The sequence below is a fragment of the Vespula pensylvanica genome, chromosome 1 (assembly GCF_014466175.1).
Source record: "Vespula pensylvanica isolate Volc-1 chromosome 1, ASM1446617v1, whole genome shotgun sequence".
Classification (NCBI taxonomy): domain Eukaryota; kingdom Metazoa; phylum Arthropoda; class Insecta; order Hymenoptera; family Vespidae; genus Vespula; species Vespula pensylvanica.
The window spans coordinates 10184567-10210002 of record NC_057685.1 but is presented as its reverse complement, the minus strand read 5'-3'; the positions used below and the strand labels follow the sequence as shown (position 1 = coordinate 10210002).

Below are 25436 nucleotides of genomic sequence, written 5' to 3'. Positions count from 1 at the left end.
TTTCTCTTTTTCTTTCCTTATCTTTTCTCTCCCTCGCTTACTCTTGCCCGCAGTGTATCTTCCTTTTTCTTTTTCTATTTTCCATCCTGCGTCCAACATCTCCGACCGCTTGATGCACACCTTTTCAAACAGATAAGTGATTCGAAGTGCGCGTAATTTGCGGATTCGCTTCCATCAGAATCCTTCGTACCCCGTGGCTTTATTAGCGAGCATCATCGAGAGTGTATCCCCGTCGTTGTCCCTTATCGCGTGTTCTTATCGAGCTGAATCGACCTCGAGAGGTCCTTCGATCGAGCTTCCATCCTTCGCTGCCAGACTACGTAGAATATAATTTCTCGTCTACCGTCTGGGAATCTTTTTTACTTTACGATCGTCTCCTCTGCTCCTTATTCATCTTATATATCCATTGAACGTATCGGCTTCTTCTTAATACGAAGGTTCCTAACTCCGCACGAGAACTTGGTAACGGCCAACCTCCTTGCTTTTTCAATCAGAGAAATTATACTTGATCTTATCTCGCTACGATGAAGCTATTTCGTTTCATATAAAAAATATCTTCGTTCTCACCAGTTATCTTGAATTCTCCCATGCACTTATTTTTGTATCTTATTTGATTGTCAATCGGTTTTGAATCTCTCACGAATACGTAGGCAAAATTCATTAAAAACGGCCTCGTCGGTACTTTAATAAAAGCAAACATTTAAGAAAAGAAAATATGCAGGAGGGGAATCGTTAAAATATTATTTTAAGAACAAGTATATTTCATGTAATTATAAGGAAAGAGAACAATCAGCAGAAAAACCAACCAAATAAGTGTTAGGAGATTAAATGCGTTATTATTTGCAATTGAATTAAAAATATCTTTATCAAGAAACACATATCTTGATAATCACTTAATTTTCGATTTCTCGTTTCTCATCGTTTAGACAATCTACGAAACTGATCAGTGATTTAGAAAAGAAAGAAAAAAAGAAATTTTCCTATACGTGTACAACAAAGATTGCTTCCAGTCGATAGCTTTGCTCTTTCGTTCTCAGCAGCAAAGATATAACGAACCGGACCAAGGAGAATTATGTAGAAAATGAGGAGGGAATTACCTGCTTCTGTCTGTCTTATTATCGTAAATATTGCCTCTCTTTCCTAATATTAAAAACAGTTACGTGTAATTAGAAGAACTTAGAAATGAGTTCCTATTCGAACCATTCGAACGAGACAACGTTGCCGTTTCAATTATTAAATAATCGAATCCTAATATTCATTATTTTCCCGTTATTTCCTCTTTAATCATCTTATTACAAATCTTAGAATCTAAAGAAACGAAGTTTATCAAAATAATAAATGGAGAAAGTGATAAAGAAAACAAGAAGGTAGAAATATAAACTTGCTGTTTATAAGGATCAAGTTGCATGATTTATACATTAGAGTAGAGTCAAGCGAGCATCATGGACGTCATCGTAGCAGTCGTCTCCTTTCAGAACCGCTTCCTTCAATTACCTCGCTACACGATTCTTGTTTGTTCTTTTGATCTATCGACCAATCGATCGAGAAGCTATTCGTTCCAAAGAATTTGTCGTCCAATTATTCCAAATAAACTACTACACACCTATGGTACTAACAGAACCCGTAAACGGATATTAGTCTCTAGTGACATTTCATTTATAATACACCTGCAATACAACATACGTAACAGAATAAATTTTAATAAATGAATGTTTTTGATTGCAATAAACGTATTTCGTTTTGCTCTATCAAAATTCATCGTGTACACACGTTCCATCATCTTACGTTAACATTATTTTTTTTTTTTGCCGCCTATTCTTGACTCAACCATACTTGCGCGCATACATCTATAACTTACGCTGTCATTCTTTTTATCAATTGTAAGATTATAATCCATAATGATAGATATAATTCTCGATCGATTGTTCTTATTCTATGATTAAGCGAAGAATATTTTTAATCTATATACCCCATTAACGCAAATGATATCTTTGTAGAAACAACTTCTTCAAATGAATCTTGATAGTTTATTATTATACTTATCACTTTATGCACCCAACAAGTTGATATGAAATTACTAGTTTCTATATAATACATGGGAAAGAAGTATAAATTATATCGATTTGTGCGACCAGACACGGCGATAAGATGTTCTGGTAAATTATTGGTCAAAGTGGTACATCGAAGAGTATTAGGAAGACGAAAAAAGGAAGGAAGGAAAGAAAACGGCTATTAAACTTATTAATGACCATGCGAGTTTTTTTTTTCCATATAAGAAAAATCTCGAGATCGATAACGATCGAATTATAGAAAGTAAAAAGAAATTGGTAAGAAAAGTGAATTGAAGGACCAAAATAACGTGTGCGTGTCGCCTTGTGCTCGTCGCTGCATTGCCAATCATCTTCCTTCAATCGACTTATTCAAACTCGATTGCGATTTGATACGCGCAAAATTAATTTTGCATATCTCATTTTATTTGTAGAAAATCAACGAATAAATCGTAATCAAGGAATTCCCTAAATCTTGTTTATTTTAGATATGAACTATAATGACGTAATAATTTCGAATTTGGTATACTCTCGTTTCACACAAGTAGCGTGTTTATGAAGAAATAACGTGCTTGAAATATGAAAGGTAAGTATCAACATGAGTCGACGTTCCGTTGCGAGTAAGCTCCAGAATTCTCTTTCTACCTGCAGTCTATGATTTGGGAGTGAAGTTTTGACAAAAATTCTCGAAAGGGATTGAAAGAATAATTTCATCCTGTTATAATCGAAAAGGAGATGATGAAAAGGAAAGATCAGTTATGGACAGGATCACTTCAATTACGCGAAAGAAAGTTTTTTCTATGCTGACGACTAAATAATTTATTGCCTTGAAAGATCGCGTCAAAACAATTCTAATTTTTGTATTAAATAAGGCTTAACGACGATTATAACCTTTTCAAAGATCTTCAAAAATATTTAAACATTCAGCCTACAGGATCTTTTTTCATCCTTTTGTGGAAAATAGACGTTAGCCATTAAAAATGATTAACATAAAAAATACATCATCTCCGTAAGCAGCCGGTTTTGCGTCATAAGGACGTAACAGGTCATTTACCCCTTTTCCTAGGGAATCTCTTCATCGTGAAGTAGTCGGAGAAACGTGCATTATCTTGCTTCTCTCGAGCAATATCTTCGGCTACCATGCTTGACAGTCTCGAGTGCTTCCGATTCTATTGCCGACAAAGTGGATCTGATGGATGTCTCGAGGATGACTCGACGATTCGCCGAGGAAAGAACGAACGAATGAGAGGGATATTTCCTACTTGATGCAAAACGAAGCGAGAAATATAAAACGCAGCAAGGATAAAATATACTTAAAATATATGTAAAATGATAGTCACCTTGGCTCAGCGTCCATTTTGAAAGAAAAACTCGATCGAAGATTGCCGAAGGATACTATTGCCGAAGGATCAATTGAGCTTCGAGTTAAATGTTCGTTCGGTGAAAGAGATTATCTTGCTCTATTAATTTCTAACTTGTTTCTCGCGAACAGTCGCAAAAACTTTCCAGGGAATAAGAGGAACTATATCGAGCGGGAGATAATTCAGTAAAAATAATTTTGTTTCTTCTACGTGAACTAAAGACAGGATGGCGATCGTTTTCTTTCTCATATAATGTTTTCTTTTTCTTCTTTATTAAAGCTTTATGGATCGAATAACGAGCGATTTCCATTATTGTACAACGAAGAGAAATACACGTCTGAAATAAACCGTAGGGATGTGTATGCCTGTTAAGTATGATGAAGATACACGTCCCAACATTTCTCGACATCGACCACAGACTGTGTTGATACGCGTGCGTAAACTCAATGAACCATCACCAACAGTGTTTACGATTTCAATTATTGGTCGAATCCGATGGACGATGATCACTGTGATACCGATCGCTTCCTGGTGGCTGTTTACACTATCTAATGGTCACATTCTGCGTTCGAATAAGCGTACATGGAGAAGCTACGATTGGAAGCGATTCGCCATGCTCGATCATCGAGCCAGTAGCGGGATAATTAAAGCTCAAATCGAAAACAGTAAAGGTTGGGTGAACTGGTTCATTAGTGCGGAGGACAGGAACACGATGGTGAATCGAACGTTCGTAATTTATCAGGCTGTGATATTGCTGACGCAACGATAATTAATTAGCATTTTTCTCGATTGCCTTTGCGTGGGACGATGACGACAACATTGACAGTGCAATATTCAAATATCACAGTTACGTGATAGGCATAACTACGAAGTCTTACACGTGGAACAATCTATTGACAATTAATGAATGAAAGTGCAATGCCACATTATCTGGTGTCAGGTATAACCTGTACGTGTAGATAATGCAATTCTTTAATATTAAGATGTAAAACAACTTTTTTTTCGTTTTCTTAAAACATACATGGAAGAACCTTGAATGTGAGGTAAATATTAGACTAAAGATCTTTTTTACGCCAATCAGATGCTTCTTAAGATTTCGTTAAATCTTGCTGCGACCATGTTTACTTACATTGAGATATTTTTGTAAATGCTTAAATATCTTAGACCGAGCAAAAAAATCAAGAGATAGGCTTGTAAAGCAAACAATTTATGACGCTTGTCTTAAGCTTACCTTTGAAGTACCAATATTTAGTCGTAGTACAACAGTCACTTTTTACAGTTAATTCTTACAATACATTTTTTACTGTTAAACTCCTTTTTCTAATTAAACTTCTCTTCCTTTTTCTAGTTTTCCCCGGGCGTTTTTCTGATGAGTTAATCGAGAGCATTCAGCATTAATTTTCTAATGAGTAAATATCTACATAACATTAAAGAATTGTCTCGTTTTTAAAATACAATATATTAACAATGATATATTCAATTGCAATATATTTTTAGAATATATTCATTTGTTTCAACTCAACTATATTCATTAAGAACCATTTCAAACCGAGTTCGGGCTCGTACGATTAATATCAGTAGAAGGACGGCGCGAGTACATCGAAGATAACGTATGATTTTAATGGCAAACTACACCCGTCGACGAATACGCGGAGTCGAGTCGAGTAATCTTACATGTGGGATTGCCAATTTCAACACTTTTTATCACTCGCGTTGGATCTTTTAGCGACAGTTTTTGAACCCTTTGAAGAAGATTGAACGTATTTCTAAAAGTAAAAAGAGAAGCGGAATAGCTTCTAAGAAATATCGTAAACGTATGAGAAAAAGTCCTCTTCGTGGAAGAAATTTGCTTAAAACCGTTTTTAGTGTCGTTTGTAAGTGAAGCAAATGCAGATGACACTCCGCTGAATGTTTTACTCCGAAAATAGGACAACGAGGAAGTTATGATGACTCGGAGAGAATTCCATCTCCATTGGAACGGAGATACTGATTATGGTTTCTCAATCTCTGTCTGTCTCTCTCTCTCTCTCTCTCTCTCTCTCTCTCTCTCTCTCTCTCTCTCTCTCTCTCTCCTTCCTGTTTAAGAATTAGCGATAATCATAAAAATTCGGTCCCTCACACAGTTGTAAAAAGCCATTCTCGCTGACACGGAGAGCTGATTTCGCATTAAACCGACGATGAATTCCAAAAAAAGATTTTTATGTGAATATCATATCTTTCGATTTTCAAGCTGAAATATTCTTTATTACAAATTAATAGAATATATAACGATAATTATAACTAAAATATTGACATCTATATTTCGCTGCAAGCATAGATCAGTTCTGAAAGCGCTAACAAAAATGATAGATTTAATGGATAACCTGATGCTGTAAGACAGGGGATGATTAGTTTTATTGATACTAAAAGATCACACTCGTCTTATGATACACTTCGCTTCTCGGATGATTTGTCTTTCCACGAAGTGTCTCTTGTAAAGCTAAGCAGCAGTGCAGAAAATTTACGATCTGCGCTCATTCGACCCATAAGAAAGTGGTATCCGGTTAAAAGCGCAGACTATTAACGCCCACATTATCCTTTCGACGATTTCAACCTGATTAGACAGTCATGGGCGACCTCCATAAATAATCTTGGAAATAAAACAAGATATGAGCTTGAAGATATATTATGTATGCACAACAGCACTACGAAGAAACGATGATCGACGTTTCTGCTTTCACCAAATTTTTCAGAAAAGATGATAATCAAAACGATCTTGCGAAACTAGTCCCGTATTAAATACTAGCATCTTCGTATCGATGTATAAATGTGTACGAAATATGTAAAACGAATAAATATCACGATCTGATCATGTTCGAAACTCACAATTAATTAGAGCGTGGATAGGTAGTGCTCCGACCCTTCTAACGGTGATTTCTACGTCTCTACTAATCTTTATAAAAATAAATATGTTTGATCATCATATACAATGCGTTCTAGGGTCGATCTCGAAGAAATCCTGGAAAAAAGAAAACCTATTTTTTGGATTTCGGCTCTTGAGTCAGTTAAGTGCTTATTGGCGGAAATTCTAAAGACGCAACCCAGATAGTGATACTTAGGTTTCAGAATTTCTCACATGTTCGGTATGGGAACATCTTTAAGACCAAATAATATAAAAAAATCACCAGCACCATACCAGCAAATGTTTCCCCTTTCTGCCAAAAAGGTACGAATTTGAATAAATGTAAGCTCTCGCTCTCGCATTCTTGCAGCAGTAAGAAAGCGACATAGCAAGCATACCGTCCGCCATGTAAGAATTTGTAAAACCTAGTACGTTTTCATTACTCGTGTTTCACAGTCTAGTTCGTCATTATAACTTATTTAAGATCAATAAATTAAGTAAAGTTCTTAACACTCACCCTTTATAAACTACTGAAGAATATTTAATATATTCCTAAAACTTCTTCATTCCTTGAATCTAAGTGTTTGACCTTTATCAGACCGAATATCAGATTTAACCTCACGCCCCACTTGCCGTGAATAAGATCTTTTTTCGATATCCTCGTAATATTGATCATCCGAATTTGTATCGCCTTGCTAACTAATCGAATTAATTGTGTTTCTAGATAAAGCTTGGCATTTTTAGAAATTTGGAAATTTGATAGGGTTTATATTTACTTTTTAAAGCAAATCTGCAAGAACATTGTGCCGAATTAAAAAAGTCCGGCAAATATATAAGAATAACTTTTGGCGATGACTAGTCTCCTTACTTTGATTTATCATGTGCCGTTCAAACTAACACTCCGTGAAAGCGTCAGAAAAACATGAAACAATGAAGTCAGGCAGGCTCCATCTTACGTAATAATATTAAATAACGATAAGAGACTGGGTATGAAAAAGATTTGATCTAAAGTACAAGCAACGCCGTTGTCACGACAACTTTCTTTTTCTCCTACAAGGAACGTTGTCGGTCTGTCGGCTTATCTGCTCGAAAAGTCGAGCTCGCAGGCTTTTATCGATCTATCCTCGTTGGTCTCTTGCTCTGCATTCTTGAGCGAATCGCTCAAGAATGGTATAAATTTCTCTGTGAGTTCTCCGCCTGAGATATGGAGAACGCATAAAAATCCGAAAATGAAAAAAGATTTGTGGTGATCGAGATAAAAGTCACTCACCCTTCAGCTGTGTCGTCTCGATCGCGAACATGTTCAAAGCCAGGAGTTGTAACAAGCGCGTGCCAGGAAGTGGTAACGGCGAATGTTGCAAGAGAGCCCTGAATTCCTTTAACATCTGTACGCCGGCCTCTTGAAAGGTTTCCATTCTGAAGAAAAAAGCAAAACAAGGATTTAATACTTTCTGAACCATCGTGACTTTTTTATCGCTTTTTTTTCGACTTCAAATGCATATACTTATTTCATCGAAACGAGTCTGCCGATTGTCGATAGGAAATATATGTGTATACAGTCTCGAACAAGATACGGATTTATCACTCGACATATGAGAGCGAAATATACGATATCAATATCGCTTGACGGGAAAATCGAAGCGACTGTAAGGTCATCGAATAAATAAATGAAAACTCGTCTGAAAATACAACCAGCCACGGACGTTCTATAGAATTTGAATTTTTTAAAAGCTTCGGTCTACTTAAGGACGTTAATAGATGTCTTCCAAGTCAGATTCGAAATTATCTTGGAAGAATTTACTGAGTAACTACGTACAGACGATTTAAACGTTCTTATAATCACATTTCTATTTGGAAATTTGGAAGAATTCTTTACTACGCTGAGTTTTTCAAATTTACCTACGACACTGAAACAAGTTTCTCGATGCGTACTCTGTTCACACGTAAGTCGCAGATAGTTTGATGCGAATTAAGGGCGTACATTAATTTTAGATCAGTCGTCGGCGACCAGATCGACGAACGAACAAAAAACCAAACGACCGAACGAGTCGTCCGTACGACGCTAGTATGACTCGCTGAAAATGCATTGTGTGAAATACATTGAATCAAATGTACGCGTTCACACTACAAGTAATTTTCTTGAAGACCAGACATTGGCAAATGTAGTCTTCGACGAGCTCGAGGCGATCGTCTCCACTACCTCTGCCTCTGAGACCAAACATTACAATACTGACAAATTCGATTTCCTAAGTTTGGTCACCTTTTCGGTTTTTCTATCAATCACATCGCCGACGACTAATTTAACAGTATACATGCAGACTTACATTTCAGAGCGTAATTCGTATGACAGTTACCTAATTATATGAATTACACAATAAATGAATATTTTTTAATTTAGATCACTTTCATAATCACCGACTCAATGATACATCAGCTGATATATCATTTCATTCTTTTCACGTGAAATATATATAACGGGCCATGTAAAATCCGTGAAAAAATACATTAAAGTTCTTCCTCATTCATTCAACGTGCTTAGATTGTGTTTGCATGCGTATCGTGTTTTTTTTTCGTTAATTAATTCAAATTGCAAGACACATTGTAGTCAGGTAGATAGTTCAACAGATAGCATAACATATAAAGAAAACTTTACGTCTATGTAATGACTGATAGATCGCATATTTTTGTAAAAGATGAGATAACCATCAGGCTGCTTCTTTTTCTCTGCAGGTCCAGTAACATGCGCGAGATACGCGTTAGTTTTAGGCAAGATTTTGTCCTAACCAGACTTGTTTGAATCATCGATATGATCAAAATTATATATCGTTAAAGTAATCTCTTTCGTATGAAATAATTAAAGTGGCAGATTATCTAAAGAATCGCGAAAAGAACAATGCTATATTGTGTATTAAAATTAATTAAATACATCTTTATTATTATAATATGTACGCTATAATTTATCGTTCTGATCTCTTATGTATGATAAAAGCAAGTCTAATCTAATACAAATGGTAAAAAACGTGTGTAAAATTATCCTAGCAAGAAAACCCAGTGCTCTGATAATATTGAATATATCTTAAAATCAACTTAGTACTGACACTGCTAATCTTCATCGATCAAACTACCTGTCATGTTTGATCCGACGTTGGCCGATGTAGAGATGTGAGTGTACTGAACTGTTTCATAAGGAAGCACATCTGTTTACGAGCGAAGGTCGAAGGTCTCTCAACATACTTATTTATATTACCCGTTAGGTAAATCGTATGATGTATATCACAGACCCTAGGTCAAGTTAGCCATTTCTTCTATCATGTAAACAAATGAAGTCGCCTAGCTGATAAATATATGAGTGCTTTTATCACGTGAAAATTTGCATAAACTATAACAAAATGTTAGATATACTACAAGAAAAAATTTAATGTAAGACTCGATATATCATTCCAAGTTGATCTTTTAAAAACTTTTTGAAAAGAAATGTAAAAAAGAAAAAAATTTTTTAACACAATGTTGTTGGGTCACATATTGTTTTCTTCTTCTTTTTTTTTCCATTGTCAACAATGATTTTTTCTTGTTAATAGTGAGCAAAACGTAAACATACGTTTTTCGGATACTGTTATTCGATTGCAAGACACATGCAAATATGGACTTGTATGTAGATACGGAACACACCTTGCTACGTAATCAGATCCTTTGTGTAATACTTTCCTTAGGCTCACACAATATGATATTGAGTAAATTACCGAAACCTAAATGATCTCATAGTGCTTCTTTTGATGAGAAAGTATGTCATAAAAAAAAAATGAATGTTGATTGAGACAGGTTGATTCTTTGCAGAATCCATAAGCGTACCAAATACACAACATTCACATAGCAATATATTATTTCATGAATTTTGAATTTTAAATACACTGCTTTGTGTAATATTGTATGTTTCCTTATTTTTTAGAACGCTAATAGAATAGTTCTAAGTAAAAGTATTTTTAATCATAAATAAAAGTTTTTTTGACCTGAATAAATATTTGATTAGATAATATTTTCTTGTGGGAAAATATTATCAAGGGAACGCATGTTAAAGCGACTAGTACCGTCCGAATGACCGCGAGAAGTGCCCGTTTCCAATCAAAATTTATGCCCAAAGTACCCTGCACAAAAAGTTTAAGTGCCAGGCAGCGTAATTGATGCTGCATTTCACATTTTATGTGAAAATGTGCTAGAGCATCTGGCTGCGTTGTGCAATTGACGGTAATCAAAATGCATTAAATCAAGCGTTATCACACCGCTTGTTACTTCTCAACAAAATTATTTTGAAACCTCCTGGCACTTAAATATTTAATTAAGGACATTGCTAATTCCTGTAGAAATTTTATATATTTTTCCGATTTACAGAGATTACCTTGTGCTACTCTTTTTTAATCTTCTAACTTTTCTCATCTCCTCTTCTTCCTTTTCATCATTTTTTATTTCTCTCTTTCAGTTCTTTTATAATCTAAATAGCGGTAAGAACCAATACTAAACTCATAATACACACACATACACACAGATGTATACATCATAAACTAGAGACAAGAAGAAAATGAGAAGGGCGTAGAAAAAATCGAAAAAGAGAGAATCGCATCAAGAATTTCCTTATTAATATGCCGATCTCCATGAGCTTGTCTCTACTTTCCGTAACTTTGCATATTGGTAAGCTCGAGAAGAGTAACAACGCAGAGTACGAACATGCACGATAATAATGCTAAGAGGATGTACCAACTAGAGAGAAAGAGTAAATGAGCAAACGAGTTACCACCAGAGGACTGGTTAATGGCGATGAATATTAAAAACGCTTCTCATAGTGAGTCGAAGAATTCTAATCAGATATACAGCTCCTTCGATAGCGTCTATCGTTCCTATACAATAGTTAGAATGTCAAAGCGAATCCTTCGTAAAAAAAAGAAAGAAAGAAAAAACGAAAATGTTTTATATTTTTGCCTTTGATAAAACAAATAATTTTTTAATTTACATCCAAATGTTCAACATTCTCGCATGAATATTTTCTTATGTCGGACAAAACGAATATTATCTTATTGATCTAGAGAAGTTATCGATGATTATCTTCTCTTTAATAGTAACTCTATCGAAGAATGTACTAGCAACGAGACTTCATCTCAGTTTATGATCTTTATTTGATATAAATTCACTATACTTTATGTTTCCTCTTGGACATTGCCAATGAAAAGGTACATAACGTGTATTCCATCCGGTGATCGGTTAATCGTTCTCTTTGTATCCTTGAATAAAGATGGAAGGATGGGCGTTTTAGCGGTTAACGTTTTGGTACGAGAACAATGTTGATATTGATTTCATCATGGGGAGAGCTAGGAAAGGAAATCTTAATAGTAATTATCAGTATATAATCTGTAATGGTATCGACCATATCTGGGAACACAGCTCAGAATATAAAATTTCGCCATAGGCAACTCTTAAACGCTAGTCATATTGCGTGTAATATATTTTAAGAACGCGAAGCGTGCATTACGCGTGGGTAGTGATTAGTAACGGAAGCTCCTTAAGTGGGTGTGCCTTCAGATAAGACACTTTGCGGTCTCTCCACCTTGTTAAACGATTAAAAGTTCTCTTAAGAGCATTAGATCGTCCAGATGTTTGACACATTAAAAAAAAAAAACGAGAAAAAAGAAACAGAGAACTACAAATTAAAAGCCGCTCGTAACATTTTCCTGTTAATGACACAAGATCGATCGAAAATGAAAAGAAGACCTTGTACCGCGATAATAAGTCAGAAGCGAAGATAAAAATAGTATCTTTTCGAAAACGAGAAGGAATCCGCTCGAAATTGTAATCAGTGAAACAGTAAGCGTATCGTCGCCAACGACAGCGAGTTCAATGTTACCGCTTTAGCAGATTAAAATCTGAAAAAAGAAGAGCAGAGTGCTTTGTGAAGTTAAACCAAAATAGAATCCTCGTAAAGATGGAAGAGAATTGACTGCCGGTTTCTTTCAAGGAACTCGATATCTTCCCACAGTCTTTCTTTTTCCTTCTTATCTCTTATTCTTCTTTTTACTTCTTGTCTCTTCGTCTTCTTTTACCTTTTCTTCTTCTTTCTTCTTCCTATTCGGTCTTTATAGTACGACATAGCACAGTTGCAAATTTACGGTACGTAACATCTCATTCGGCCGTTGCAATCCAGAGAGCTCGTGACGTAAGCCTTCCTCTGCACCCCTACCTTTCTTGTATTAACGCGTGCACCAAGCCAGGCAATGACACTGTTTAAAGATCAGAATGATATCTACTCGAGGTACCTGACCAAGCTACATCGTATGAGCTAGTGTATTCTCCGTGTGTATGCGTGTGTGTTAATAGGGCAAAGAACTCCATCTTCCTTCCTCTTTTTATTTCTTTCCGTAATCCTCTCTCTTCTCTCTTCTCTCTCTCTCTCTCTCTCTCTCTCTCTCTCTCTCTCTCTCTCTCTCTCTCTCTCTCTCTCTCTCTCTCTCTCTCTTGTCGTTTCGACCTCTCAGCGATTGGTCGTGCGACGTGTCGACGTACCGTTAACCGACGGAGGATTCTCGATCAGACCGTAAAGAAACGTCCCCGTACCTTTCCACAGCAGATACGTCGTCGAGCGGACCTTTCCCGTGAACCAAGAAGAGTTTGTATCGGTATCTTTTTCTTACGAAAGATCGTAAGAGTACATTGAGGACCTCCCTTCCTCTATCATGCTTGTACACGATTCTTCTAGCACCTATTCTAGATGAGAAGAGAGAGTTAAAACCGGAGTCGAAGCATATAAAGATGTTTGAGGTCGACCACTGATAATCAGCCTGCAATCGCTGAAACGAAGCCGGCGATTACCAAGTGCGCCGGGCATGCTTAGATCGTTGCAGAAGCGGTTAACGCGGTTGCTAGCCCACGAACAACGCGACTACTGAAATTAGATACTCTCGCTGTAGGCCAGAGGCATTGATCAAGATGCATTCACACGGTTGTCCGATTTAACAGCCATTTTATATTCGTCAAACACCGTTACTGATCGAGTAGCATCCTCGAATGAATAGAGGCTGAAATGGCATTGGCCGAATGAATAGGGGCCATGCTCGTAATAAATCCGTAGCTTCTCGATTACTCCGTCTGCTTGCAATTAAAAAGGAAAGTTCTTGGAAAATTGTATAAAAAATAAGCACCAGGGTAAGAAGAAGACAACCTTCTCCTCTTCGATACTCGATTGGAATCCTCGGTAGTAAAGCCTACTTCTTTATTAACGATCCGCACCTAGTTCCAAGAATATTCCAATTTCAAGATAACATCGCAATGGAGCTGCAGAACTAGTCTTGTCCCGATTGCCTGGCCTTATTTATTTCGTCTTCGAGTGCCCCGTCATTGGATGGAAGGAGCAACCCTTTAATCGACCGCTTGGATTCTCTTCCTAGTATATCCAGTTACGTGTTTACACGTCTTTGCGGTAGTAAGTTTATTTTACTACTATTGGCAAGACGCGCACACTTCTTGCACAATCGTTCGATCGTTCGGTTTATTCTACCAAGCTGGGACCCAATGTCTGTCTCATTTCACGAGAGGAAATGCAAGCGAATGAGCTTTCTAGCTCGATTCTATCTCCCAAGAAAACTGCGATCGGATAGGAAATTCCGTTATCTAACTTCGCGATGTAATTTCACGATTACGATAACGAGATCTCACTCACTTCGGTACGACCAAAACGAGTTGAAACTCGAACTTGACTCGGAATGAATCGATACAAGAACGTCGGAATGCAAAAGCTTACAACAAACCGCATAGTCTCAGGAGCAAAAGACCTACATTCGCGGAGAATCAAGCGAAAAAAAAACAACTTTTACGATACTCCCAGTGAAGGATATCATTGACCAAGTATGATTATCATCCTTTCGTAATCTCGAAATTATGGCTTTCAGGATATAGAATCTGAAATGAAGCATCGATAGAGACATTTTATCCGATCGTTCCAGCTTTAGTATTTTTATGGATACAAGGCTTAGATCATGAAAGTAGTCGAGCAGTATCCCATAAAATGTTTAACATTTATCCTACCTATTTATCCTATCCTATATTAACTCACGTAACGCATTATTAGTCCTTGAGAACATTGCGGGATTCCAGAACTTATGATCAATAATATAACGAATATAACCGATCGAGAAAGGATAATGGTTTGATGTTTAGATTATGTGTCTCAATAGTAGTATCGTATGTTGACGCACACTAAAAGCATGTCTCCTCGTATCTGCGGCAATTCGATTAAATTTATGACGCTCTTATAACTATTAAAAAAGCAATTATCTTACGTCCAAAGCAATTTACAAGATCTTAATAAGGCTACTCTCGTGGTAACTCGACTACCAACTAGATTACGTGGACAAAGAGATAGGTGGCAAGTTCTGACGTCTTTCTCGAGTACGAGTTTTGACTCGATTCTTTCTACCGTCTATTTCTCCATTAGGATGAAAAACTTAGAAGTGTTACAGCGAGAGAATCTCGAATCAACGAGTGCACGAACGAGAAATGATTCTATTGTTAAAGAGCTCGTAGTTACTAACCCGATACTAGGAACCAAAGTCTATGATCACGGACGAAGGTTTCTATCACTGATTCGCCGACGTCATCGTGATTACCAATGTTATTAAAAACGTAAACGTCCCTAATCGTTCCTCAATATTGTACTGAGACGGCTTGTGTTCGCGCGCAATTAGCTTAATAGAGGAAGAGAGGAGCGAGTTGCAAAGAGGTCCGATGGCACCCGGAGGCTACGGAGATGAGGGAGTGTAGAAGAAGGAGGTGGTGGAACCAGTAGAAGGAGAAAGAGAATTGCACTTTAGGGCATAACGGCATATGGCCAGGATTCACGGTCGCCATGTCACGGAGTTGTAGCGGGCAGTCGTGTGCGCACACAAGTGCACACACAAGAAAGGGAAAGAAAAGAAGGATAGAGATAGGTATAGAGATAGTGATAGAGATAGATATAGAAATAGAGATAGATATAGAAATAAAGATAAAGATAGAGGGAGAAAGAGGACAGCCTGGTTCATGCATTTTCTTCGGCCAGTCACACCGCCGATGCGGACCATCGGCATCAAGCAGCCCCCACGGCAGCCCCCGTAGTCCCATCGACACCGAGTAACTCTATGACTAACAAGTTTGCACTTTAGCGCATAACGGGGCATTCTGGCGTGTTCCATAGATCATGGTCCATGACCCACGGATTGCGTGGGCCGGGCACTATAACCATTTCTCGACGATATAGCGACGGCGTGGCTGCAGTACCACGAGCATTAAGTTTCCAGCTTCTTCGTCTTCTTCTTTCTTAGCCTCTTCGTCTCTTCTCTCCGTAGATACATCCCTCCACGATACTACTCTTCGCGTTTATACTCAGACTCACGACAACGAAACAGACTTCGTCATTTTTGATCGAAAGATTGCAAATGCGTTTACGAACTTCTACAATTCTGCTAATAATCTCTGTGAACACATAATCGATGGAAATTAATAGAAAAAATTTTTGATAGGGATTTACTCGCAGTCGACGATCGATTTCCAAATACTATAAATCTTTCAAGTCTGCTGTCTTTCCTCCTACTGCTATTTCATCGACCATTTCTCAATACGAAACTGAGAACATCAGGAGGAGGCGAACATCGAACATCAGGAAATCACCTTACCACGCTAAGGTCGTCGTGTAGCTAGGATCTCAGGGTCAGGATGCCAACGCTACCGCACAGTACCCCACACCGAGAGACCCCACCGAGAATAGTAATGTTCGACGCTGATTTTTTTCCCGAATATATGTGTTAAAATGATATGGAGATCGACAAATTTTTGTTTGGAATAAAAGAGAACATATAAAACCAATATCTTCTTATCATTTTTATAAAAATATAAATATCATTACCATTCTGATAACAATCTGAGTGACATGTATCGTACGAATACTACTTTCTACATTTTCATCATTATTTTTTCTTTTAAAAATTAAATATACCTTATCTATACTTCGCAAATAAATAAAATATTAAAAATAATAATTGAATTACTTTCGTCACTAGTTAGTTCGTGTATATGCATACATTAACATCAACACGAGGTGCCCTGGTCGTTAGAATCTAGAACTCGTTATCCAGGATCAGACGCGATTTGTACTACGTAGTTTTATTCACGGCCCAGGACCGCCTACCGTTTGAAAGAGTGGACGATAAAAAAAAGGAAGATCGGCAAAGTGGATGGCCAATAATACTGTATATTTTTAGACCCAAAGGAGATTATTTTTCGCGTCTGAAGACGTCGTGAAACAAGATAAAGGGGATTCCTTATGATGATCCTCCCAAAAAAAACGTCCTAAAAAATATGTTCGGACGTCGACATTGAAAATATAACGAAAGAACGGCTAACATCAGGATCAAGAGATGCCGACAACTTGTAAGGATGTAATTCTAAAAAATTTGCTATTGTGAGAGAACGAAGGATGACCTTTAAAATCATCTCGTAGCTATAAATAACCACTTTGATAAGATCTCTAGCCGAGATTTATAATGTTTTCAATGTTTGATTTCTCCATCATCATGTATAATGATTTATATGACATGATCGATTTAATAGGAAAGATCGTACATCATAGCCGACTCGAAGTTGAACGATAATTCAGGCTATTTTATCTAAATTACAAAATCTAGAAAACACGCTGCCTATCCACGAGTAGATGCCCGTAGTAATCACGTGATACAACCTCTTGTTTGCACTGCCCCTTACTATCAACCGAAAATTGCAACCGAGACGTTGTTATTAATATTATTACTCTTATTATTAATGGCATTAACCGTAAATCTTTTATCCCGCACGTTCACTGAACCATAAATTAAAAAATGTATATAAAAAAATCATTTATTCGTTTAATTAAACGAGGACAAATATAAATTTTGTCAATGGCTATTTATCTTATTGCGAACGCATTAACGTTAAATAGTATTAACAAAAAAAAAAAATAAATACAAGTATTCAAAAATAAAGTTTTAATGGATAAGCTTGAATGTAGCTTTGAGCACCGCAAGAATGCTTCAAGAGATGACACAAGATTCAAGATCTTCGGACAAAGTCATGAATACCAACATGTGGAAGCAATGGGCACCATTATTTGCTCATTATTATAACTTAATTCGCATTTATAATGTTATAATATTTCTATGCACTCCGGAGAGCGAAAAAATACGTTCGATAAAACGATAAATGTTCAGCAAAAATAATTAAATGTTAATTTTGATTTGAACAAAATCCATGTTCGGATCAAAGTTAACATTTGACGCGTTAATATCAACGTAAGGAACGTCATTCTAACGATTTGATTTTGCAATAGAGTATATAATATTCTTCTTTATATCTCAAAAAAGAATTGTCGAGATTGAGTGTTTGACTAATTGTGAGAATAATACATATATATATATATATATATATATATATATAATATTATATATATTATAAATTCGCCAAATAGGATAAAACTTTTTGAAAATAAAACTATTAAAAAAGAAAAAAAAACCAGTTGAAATGGTTCATCGAATTCCTTTGAATAAAAGACACGCCCACTGCGAAAAAAGCACCTGTGTTTCCTTAATCCTTAACCAGACGACTTTAAGAAATTTATAACTTTCATTTTGTACGCGTAATTTTGGCTGATCATAAATCAACGAATGATTATAGTTTGCCCTCCGCCGTTCTTTTTTGTTCTTTCATCTTATTTCTTCTTTTTATTATGAAAATTATAGAGAATTCTCCAATCATCTATTCGATTATTATTCGTAAAAGATTCCATTTTTGTAAAAATATTCAATAACAAAGAACATTGCTTTTCTTCTTCGGAAAAATTACAAAAAGATTTCGAATATTTTCATTTCTTCACTTTCTTCCTACTTTGTTTACAATTTCATTTATCATCGAACCACTCAACGTTCTTCGATAAAAATAAGACGACGGTTATGACGATCTTCATCGATTTTTCAACAATATTGTACTCATAATAAAGTAACATTATCGGTCATGTATTCCATCGTGATATTCAAAATAAATCGCGTGTTAACGTTTAACAGAAAGTCGTCGAAACGTCCTTCATTTATATTAGCGAAGTAAACTCAATGACAGTGCTTTCGCTTTATTACGCAAAAGGAGTAATAGAGGTAGGCTCATGTCGTAGCATCTCTGGAAATCAAGTTTCTCCGGTATTCCGGTACTTTTGTTTTACACTTAATATGGGATGCGATTGTTAATTAAGATCTCGGACGGAAATAACTCGGTACGTTTGCAACGATAATTCCAAAGAAGGATCGTATATACCAAGGATTACTTCTGTGCTCTCACAGATTGAACCCACTGAAAACCAAACTCTTCTCTTCTTTTCCTAACAAGGAGAAAGAAGGAGGGGAGGAGAGAGAGAGAGAGAGAGAGAGAGAGAGAGAGAATTTTTTTTCAATTTAACACAATAATTATGATCGATTAATAAATTAGTTCGACAACAACGAACGATCTGTCAGTTTAAAGTTGAAAGATTAAATGATCATTGTACACACAAGGCGTTTTAACGTTAATTATCAAAATACGCAGTATCCCACAATTGGTTGAATGTTGGTTCTAGGCGATACGTGAAATGTAATAAAATCAGAGAATAATGTACACCTAATGCTTCATTTAAACGGTATCTTAGTATCCAAACAAGTCATGTAAAAAATAATACAGATTTCCAAATATTAAAATCCTATATGAACAATAGATTATTTTTAAACAAACAATATGAAAATCATGAATAAAATTTTCTTTAATTGTAGTAAGATATTTTTTATTTTAAATCTGATTTTTGTTCTGTTCGGAAGCAGAATAACGACTACTGCACTACTGGAGTTAACGATGATCCGATACTCCATTTAAAATGTTCATTATTCCTAACATTCACAAGAAAATGTCATGTATCTATGTTCTCGAGAAAAGTATCTAAATATATGCATCGATTTATACGAAATCACCTTGATCACCTAATCTAGGTATACTAGAACGAAACTTTCCTATACCTAAAATAATACTAAAAGTGACAAAATATTTTACTCGATAAGTAAACTCGAAAAGAAATACACATACGTCTCTATTAATGTCGATATCAAACAACGTAACGTCGACAACAGAATCAATTCGACGAATAAAGCAGTTCGACCAAGTCGATCAAAGTCTGTTGAATGGTCAAGAGAAATTCAGATAGTCTTATAGGAAGATGCATACGCGCGGTCGTTCGTTGAAGACGCTCGGGTACTGGTCCGAGGCTGCGGTGTCCGAGGGTGTCCTTGAAGCGGGCGGGGTCGTCACACGACGGCCGCGGGTAAACGACCATCAGAAAGCTATGTGTGTTACCAGCCGAGGCCTTATGCCGTAGCTTACACTCGTACTCCTTAACTTCCTGTGTCTGTATATGTAACGCGCACGCGCACTGTCTCTTTCGTTCGGTTCTTCACTCTGCCGTTCTTCTTGCCTTTTTATCTCCCTCTTTTTTTTCAACTCCTTTCGCTCTTCCTCGAGTAGCACGAATAAGCGAATCCATCTCGCACGTATTCGCAACGAATGATTTCAACCATCTCATTTTCTCCTTTTCCCATATATGCGCTTAATAAGAAAATTTTTAATAATTCTGTTTTCCTCTATTAACTCGAATAATAGATGCTCGTAAAGATATCTGACCACAGTACAACGTTTTTTGACAATACACGAAGAAGATTGTCTTGCTAATGAACCTTGTAAAAACGTCGAGCAAAAAGATCCCAGTACAATGAAATATAGTTGGCCAACTGGTAATGAATCAAATCTATTACGATAACAGCAGTAATAACAGCAGCAATGGATGGATACGGCAAAAGCTGGTGAGATGCGAAACGAAGAACATGCGATCGAGCGCGGAGAGCCACCCGCTTCTTCCCACCTTTCCATTTGCACATATATGTTCTTTCTACCTCTCTCTTTCTCGACCGCAAAGAGACCTGTAGGTAAGTCCATACGATGCACGTACAACGCGGTAACAACCGCCTAACCAATGGCACCAGTTCAGTAACAATTCCAATTATAGATCGTAAGTGTATTCTACGGGTCGCGGGAGCAAACCACCTCCTCCTTATCCTCCTTCTTTCCTTACTTCCTGATCGCAGAACCAATTATGTTGCGAGCGAGCGTGCGGAGCCCTTGAGTAAATTGAAAACTTCGTCTACGTTCCTCCGCATGTCCGTTCCAGTTGCTGATCATACCACGAGTAAAGTTACTAACAAGAAAGGAAACGCCGCCCAGGATGTTACGTTGGAACTGACCAACCCTTATTCTCTTGCTAATAGAACCCTGAGATTCGGTCAATTTCGCTAAGGATCTTCGTTCTTGGTTTATTCAAAAATATATATCGAGCATAGTTTGATATTTATTTTTAGTATATCGATCAATACCGATAAATAATAGATATACCGAATGTATATCTAAAACTGAATGCGCATTATCGACCAATCGCTGGCAACCAGATCGACGAACGATCAAAAAACCAAGCGACCGAACTCGATGATCAAACGAGTCATCTTTGCATTGCTCGTATAACTCGCTGATTGCTGTGACCAATGAAATATTCTAAAATAAAGTTTCTTTCGTTTTTAAATACTGCCAGATAAAAGAGCTGCGTGCAGATAGCGAAAGAAACAATCTAATACATTGAATTAAATCCACGCGTTCGCACTACGAACAACTTTTTTGTAGAATGGACATTGGCGAATATAGCCTCTAAGGAGTCGAAACGACCGCTTCCACTGTTTACACTTAAATTTGCCACTAAGAGCAGATATTACGATACTGATAAATTCGAGTCGCCGAATGTCGTCTATTTTGTATCATATTTTTTATTATATCGTCTAGTTTTGTGATCTTTCGTCCATCTAGCCGCGAACGATTGGTCAACAGTGCACATACAGTTTTAAAATTACTATTTAAATAACGCTGAGAATATATATAAATTCTTGAATATGTGAAATGCATCTCACGAAAGAACAAGCGTAATTTATAGATCGTAGTATAGATATACGCGATAACGTTTGCTAGTTGGTAGAAGGTAATCGCTATTATATCCCGATATATCGCGGAATATCGACTGCTTTGAGAGATAACGAGAACGAGTAAGATTCTCGCGTTTAGTATCTCTCGTATGAAACCAGACGATAGTTTTTAATTTACAACGACATGTTCATTCGATACTACTCGGTTAGCGAGCATAAGCTAAAGAAGTTAAGCATAGTCTCGTTTATACCCATTGGAATTCACCTCAGAAATAACTAGCATCGAATAAAAAAGTTGTGTTTCACTGTAAATATAAAAAAGTGTAAATAATAAAAAAGGTTACTCTATTGACGGGAATGACGTCGCTCTATCTAAGGTAAAGAAAAGATATACTCTGCGGGCACAAGGTTAGACTACACGATTATCCGACAACCTTGGCAAAAACGTTTTTGTCGGGATAATCGAGTCCTGGCGCCAGGAGATCATCAATTAACACTTTCCTGACAAGTCCGCTGTTATTAACAATTTTCAGACGGTTGAACTGCATGTATGTATGTTTGTACTTGTGCTCTTCGATTACCAATATAACGATGATTACCATTCTCGTTACGACATCGTTCGACATGTCGGCGATATTCCTCTCTCTCCGATACGAATTAATTCGAACTGGTCGATTCGGAGCAATATACCAGGGAATCAACGAGATCTTTGTCCGTACGCATATTCAAAGGGTTTCCAATTTCACGCCAACTGAGAGAGACATCTTTATCAGAACACCGAGTGCATCTGAATACCAGTCGATGAGACGACGGTTGGGTTGATCGGTTGGTAGTAGTCGGCAAAGGTGGTTACCGAACAAAGGGCACTGAATGTACCCTATTGCAAACGTCACATCCAGTAAACACGCGGAAGAGAGGGGAAAGAGAGATGGAAACAAGAAGCTGACTTTTCGTTATTCTGTTATCCGATATGTCGCAAGCGAAAAGGGGAAGAGAGAAGGCCTAACTTCTATGGCCTTTACGAGATGCAAATATCGGGCAGTCGGGCAGGCAGTCAAGCGCACCATCGAACCGCCACCAAAGAAAGGGCTCACACGCCAGGCCTCTTCATCTTTGGCATACACGATCGCTATGAACCCTTCAACCGCAACTAAAATATACTCTCTGAACACACCTTATCAACTAGTTACTGCTCTACACCTGCTCGTAAATATCATGAACTTGAAGTCTTTTACTAATCTAAATCATCACCTTCACTACGTGTAGTGTCAGTACGATAATAAAAAATATGAAATACGAGACTCTTTCTTTCTGATGAAAGAAGATAATGCAATCCAGACGCAACCCGAGTCTTTAGAAAGTAACAAAAAAAAAAAAAAACGAAATAAATACATAAATTGACAAGTTATAAAACTAGTAGAATGAGATCAATTCAATGAGAAATTAAGCACTTATGTAATTGTATAAAAAGAATATTCTTACGCACGTGAGAGAGAACACAGTTTCAAGTGCAAGGTCATAACAAGAGCGCAACGTGTAGCAGGATGAGGTGAAAGTAAACTCAAAAGACTAAGGTCAATGTTCGATGGCTCGAAGCGACGAAAATTTCTCGAGTTCTACTGAAAATTTAACGTATATTCATTTCCAAATTTCATCGACGAAATCCTACAAATGTTATCCCATCTACAACACTAACTTTTATTTCTTTTTATTTTTCGCATTAACTTCTATAATTTCTTTTAGAACGTAATTACACGAAACAAGTGGCTATTTCTATGATCATCTACCGAGTCTAAATATCATGTCATCCTTTGTCACGAGTTTGCGAGACTGGGAACTCGGAACCCTTTATTCGATATGGTACGTTGAACTCTACACAAAAGAAGTTACATCACTACGTCAACAAAATAACAAAGAATCGTGAGATACCTATTCCTTCAAGTAAAATAATTTCTTCGCGATTTTTTAATTTTCTTGATAAATTATCGATACAAACTAGAATCGAAATCCTACGGTACAATCACCACCGTGAGTTAATAGGTAATATAATTCTACGATATAACAAATGATAAATTATAGCTAAATTTAATTCCTCCTTATCGCACAGTAAGAAATCGTTTAAACTTTATCTTTACTGATCTAACGTATGTTGTTAAGGAACGATAATTTATCGAATAACCATTCGTATGTAGATCTATATGTCATTAGTATGTACATTACAGTTTATATTCCTATTTTAAATATGTCTACAAAAACTAATATTTACAACGACCAAATCCATAATTTCTTGAACTTGACAATGATAAAAAACAAATCGTCTGGCGTTTCTTCGAACGGTACTAAAACATTTCTTTTATCTCTTTATGAATATTTTCATTCTAAGAGCTAACAGTTATCTTTCGAAATAACTCATTCGTCTATTTGAGGAAATATCTTAAAGTAAAACATATATGCAAAAAGTTTCGTATCACATACGCTGACGCGCGTTGGCTGTTAACTAAACGATCTATTTAGCCTTTGAAATCCTGTATATTTCATTTAGATTTACAAATGTCTCTTGAAACTATTCAACGTTCTTACCTGTTAAATCTTTTTGTGAATAAATTTTTATGAATAATTTTTTATCAACTATTCCGTTACTTCTTTTTAAGAGAAAAAACATACGCACATACAAATCATAGATACCTTTAAGATACTTCTGCATATCTAAATAAAGACCAAGAAAAATACTAACAAACTATAACTTGTATATATAGATGTTGGTAATACTTGCCCTATTTTGGTGATCAACTTCCCATGGACGTGGAGATAGGATGTAACAAAACGTTTATTCACCTAATAAACAAAATAAAAATTGTTATTATAAATTGATATTTTTTATTATAAAACAGTAATAATTATATGTAATTGTGTTTTATTGAACTATAAAATTATATAATGTTACCATGTAAACAATTAATAAATGTAATAATTTAATACATTTTATTAACTTACTTCAACACTCGTCAATTGTGCTAATTCTTCTAAATCACTTTGTGCCAATCTTGAATCGGTAGTACTAGCTGCCGTGGTTGTACGCCTAACTCTTCTACCACCTGGATGAATCCATATTTCTCGTCTTAATCCTCCTCCAATGCTATTTGCTCCTTCTTTTTCTTTCATCCTGGCTCTTTCTTTCCATTCCCTCTCTTCCTTACGTTTACGTTCCGTAGATTCGTACTGTTAAAATTGCATTTATCATAAATACGTAGGTTTTATTTCGTTGCTAGTTCAACTTATGAACAATGTGATGCGTCTTGTAATTGAGAGATAATGAATGAGGAACAATAAAAACTGAATGTCCTTTTTTTTACTACGAAATCTTAATCTCTCAATTACAAACTTTTAAAAGATACAAATATGTAACTTTTTAAGTGAAACTTAAATAGTCTTACTGTTCAGTACTTGTATCTTTTAACTAAATAATAGCTTCCTACGACTAGAAGAAGGATGCATGCCGATATGTTATATCGTAGTGCAGCAGCAACTAAAAAAAGATACATGAACTGTTTTGTGAAAAAAGAAAAGGAAAGTGCATTAAACCATTGCACCTCGAATCTACTACAAATTCGACTATTTCAGATACTTTTGCGAACATACTTTTTATAACTGTATAATTTTCTTCCGAATAAATTATTACTCTATAAATGAAAGTTGTTGATAGTGCATAGAAATATTCACATAAAAACTAGAAAGTGCACAAAAAAGAAGTTGTAGAATGAAAATATCTACTAAAGCTCTGGCCGTGGTGTAATGTATGATATTTAGGGACTCACACCAAGTATCGAAATTTACTTACATAATGTAGATACTGGCAGCAAAACAAAATTAAAATATTGACGTTAGTATCATCACAAACAATACGAAACATGTTTTAAATGTCTTATGACCATACCTTTTTCCTATTTTCATCAAAAAGCGCTAGCAAACTTTCTCTAGCAGAGTGAAAAGGATTAGACGCCATCAGTGATCGCATATAGTAATATACTGCGTCCAATTTTCGTTTCTGAAAAAAAAAAAAAGGAATATAAAA

General features: G+C 36.2%; 1 protein-coding gene and 1 long non-coding RNA gene across 11 annotated transcripts in view; one reads left to right on the top strand and one right to left on the bottom strand.

Moving 5' to 3' along the window:
• LOC122636635 (telomerase-binding protein EST1A-like) overlaps nucleotides 1–25436 on the bottom strand; it is a 134397-nt gene that overhangs the window by 103558 nt on the left and 5403 nt on the right. For 9 of the 10 annotated variants that reach the window (XM_043828131.1, XM_043828095.1, XM_043828140.1 and 6 more), the window contains exons 14-18: nucleotides 25299–25409; nucleotides 25203–25214; nucleotides 24359–24583; nucleotides 24138–24199; nucleotides 7561–7706 (exon numbers count right to left, since the gene is read on the bottom strand). In XM_043828131.1, the coding sequence (XP_043684066.1) occupies nucleotides 7561–7706; nucleotides 24138–24199; nucleotides 24359–24583; nucleotides 25203–25214; nucleotides 25299–25409 (556 nt within the window). The remainder of the gene's footprint in view (nucleotides 1–7560; nucleotides 7707–24137; nucleotides 24200–24358; nucleotides 24584–25202; nucleotides 25215–25298; nucleotides 25410–25436) is intronic. The other variant, XM_043828086.1, reaches the window with a different exon arrangement.
• Nucleotides 21426–24231, top strand: LOC122637013. Its single transcript, XR_006329111.1, has 2 exons — nucleotides 21426–23224; nucleotides 24121–24231. It is a non-coding gene; the product is annotated as an uncharacterized LOC122637013 (long non-coding RNA).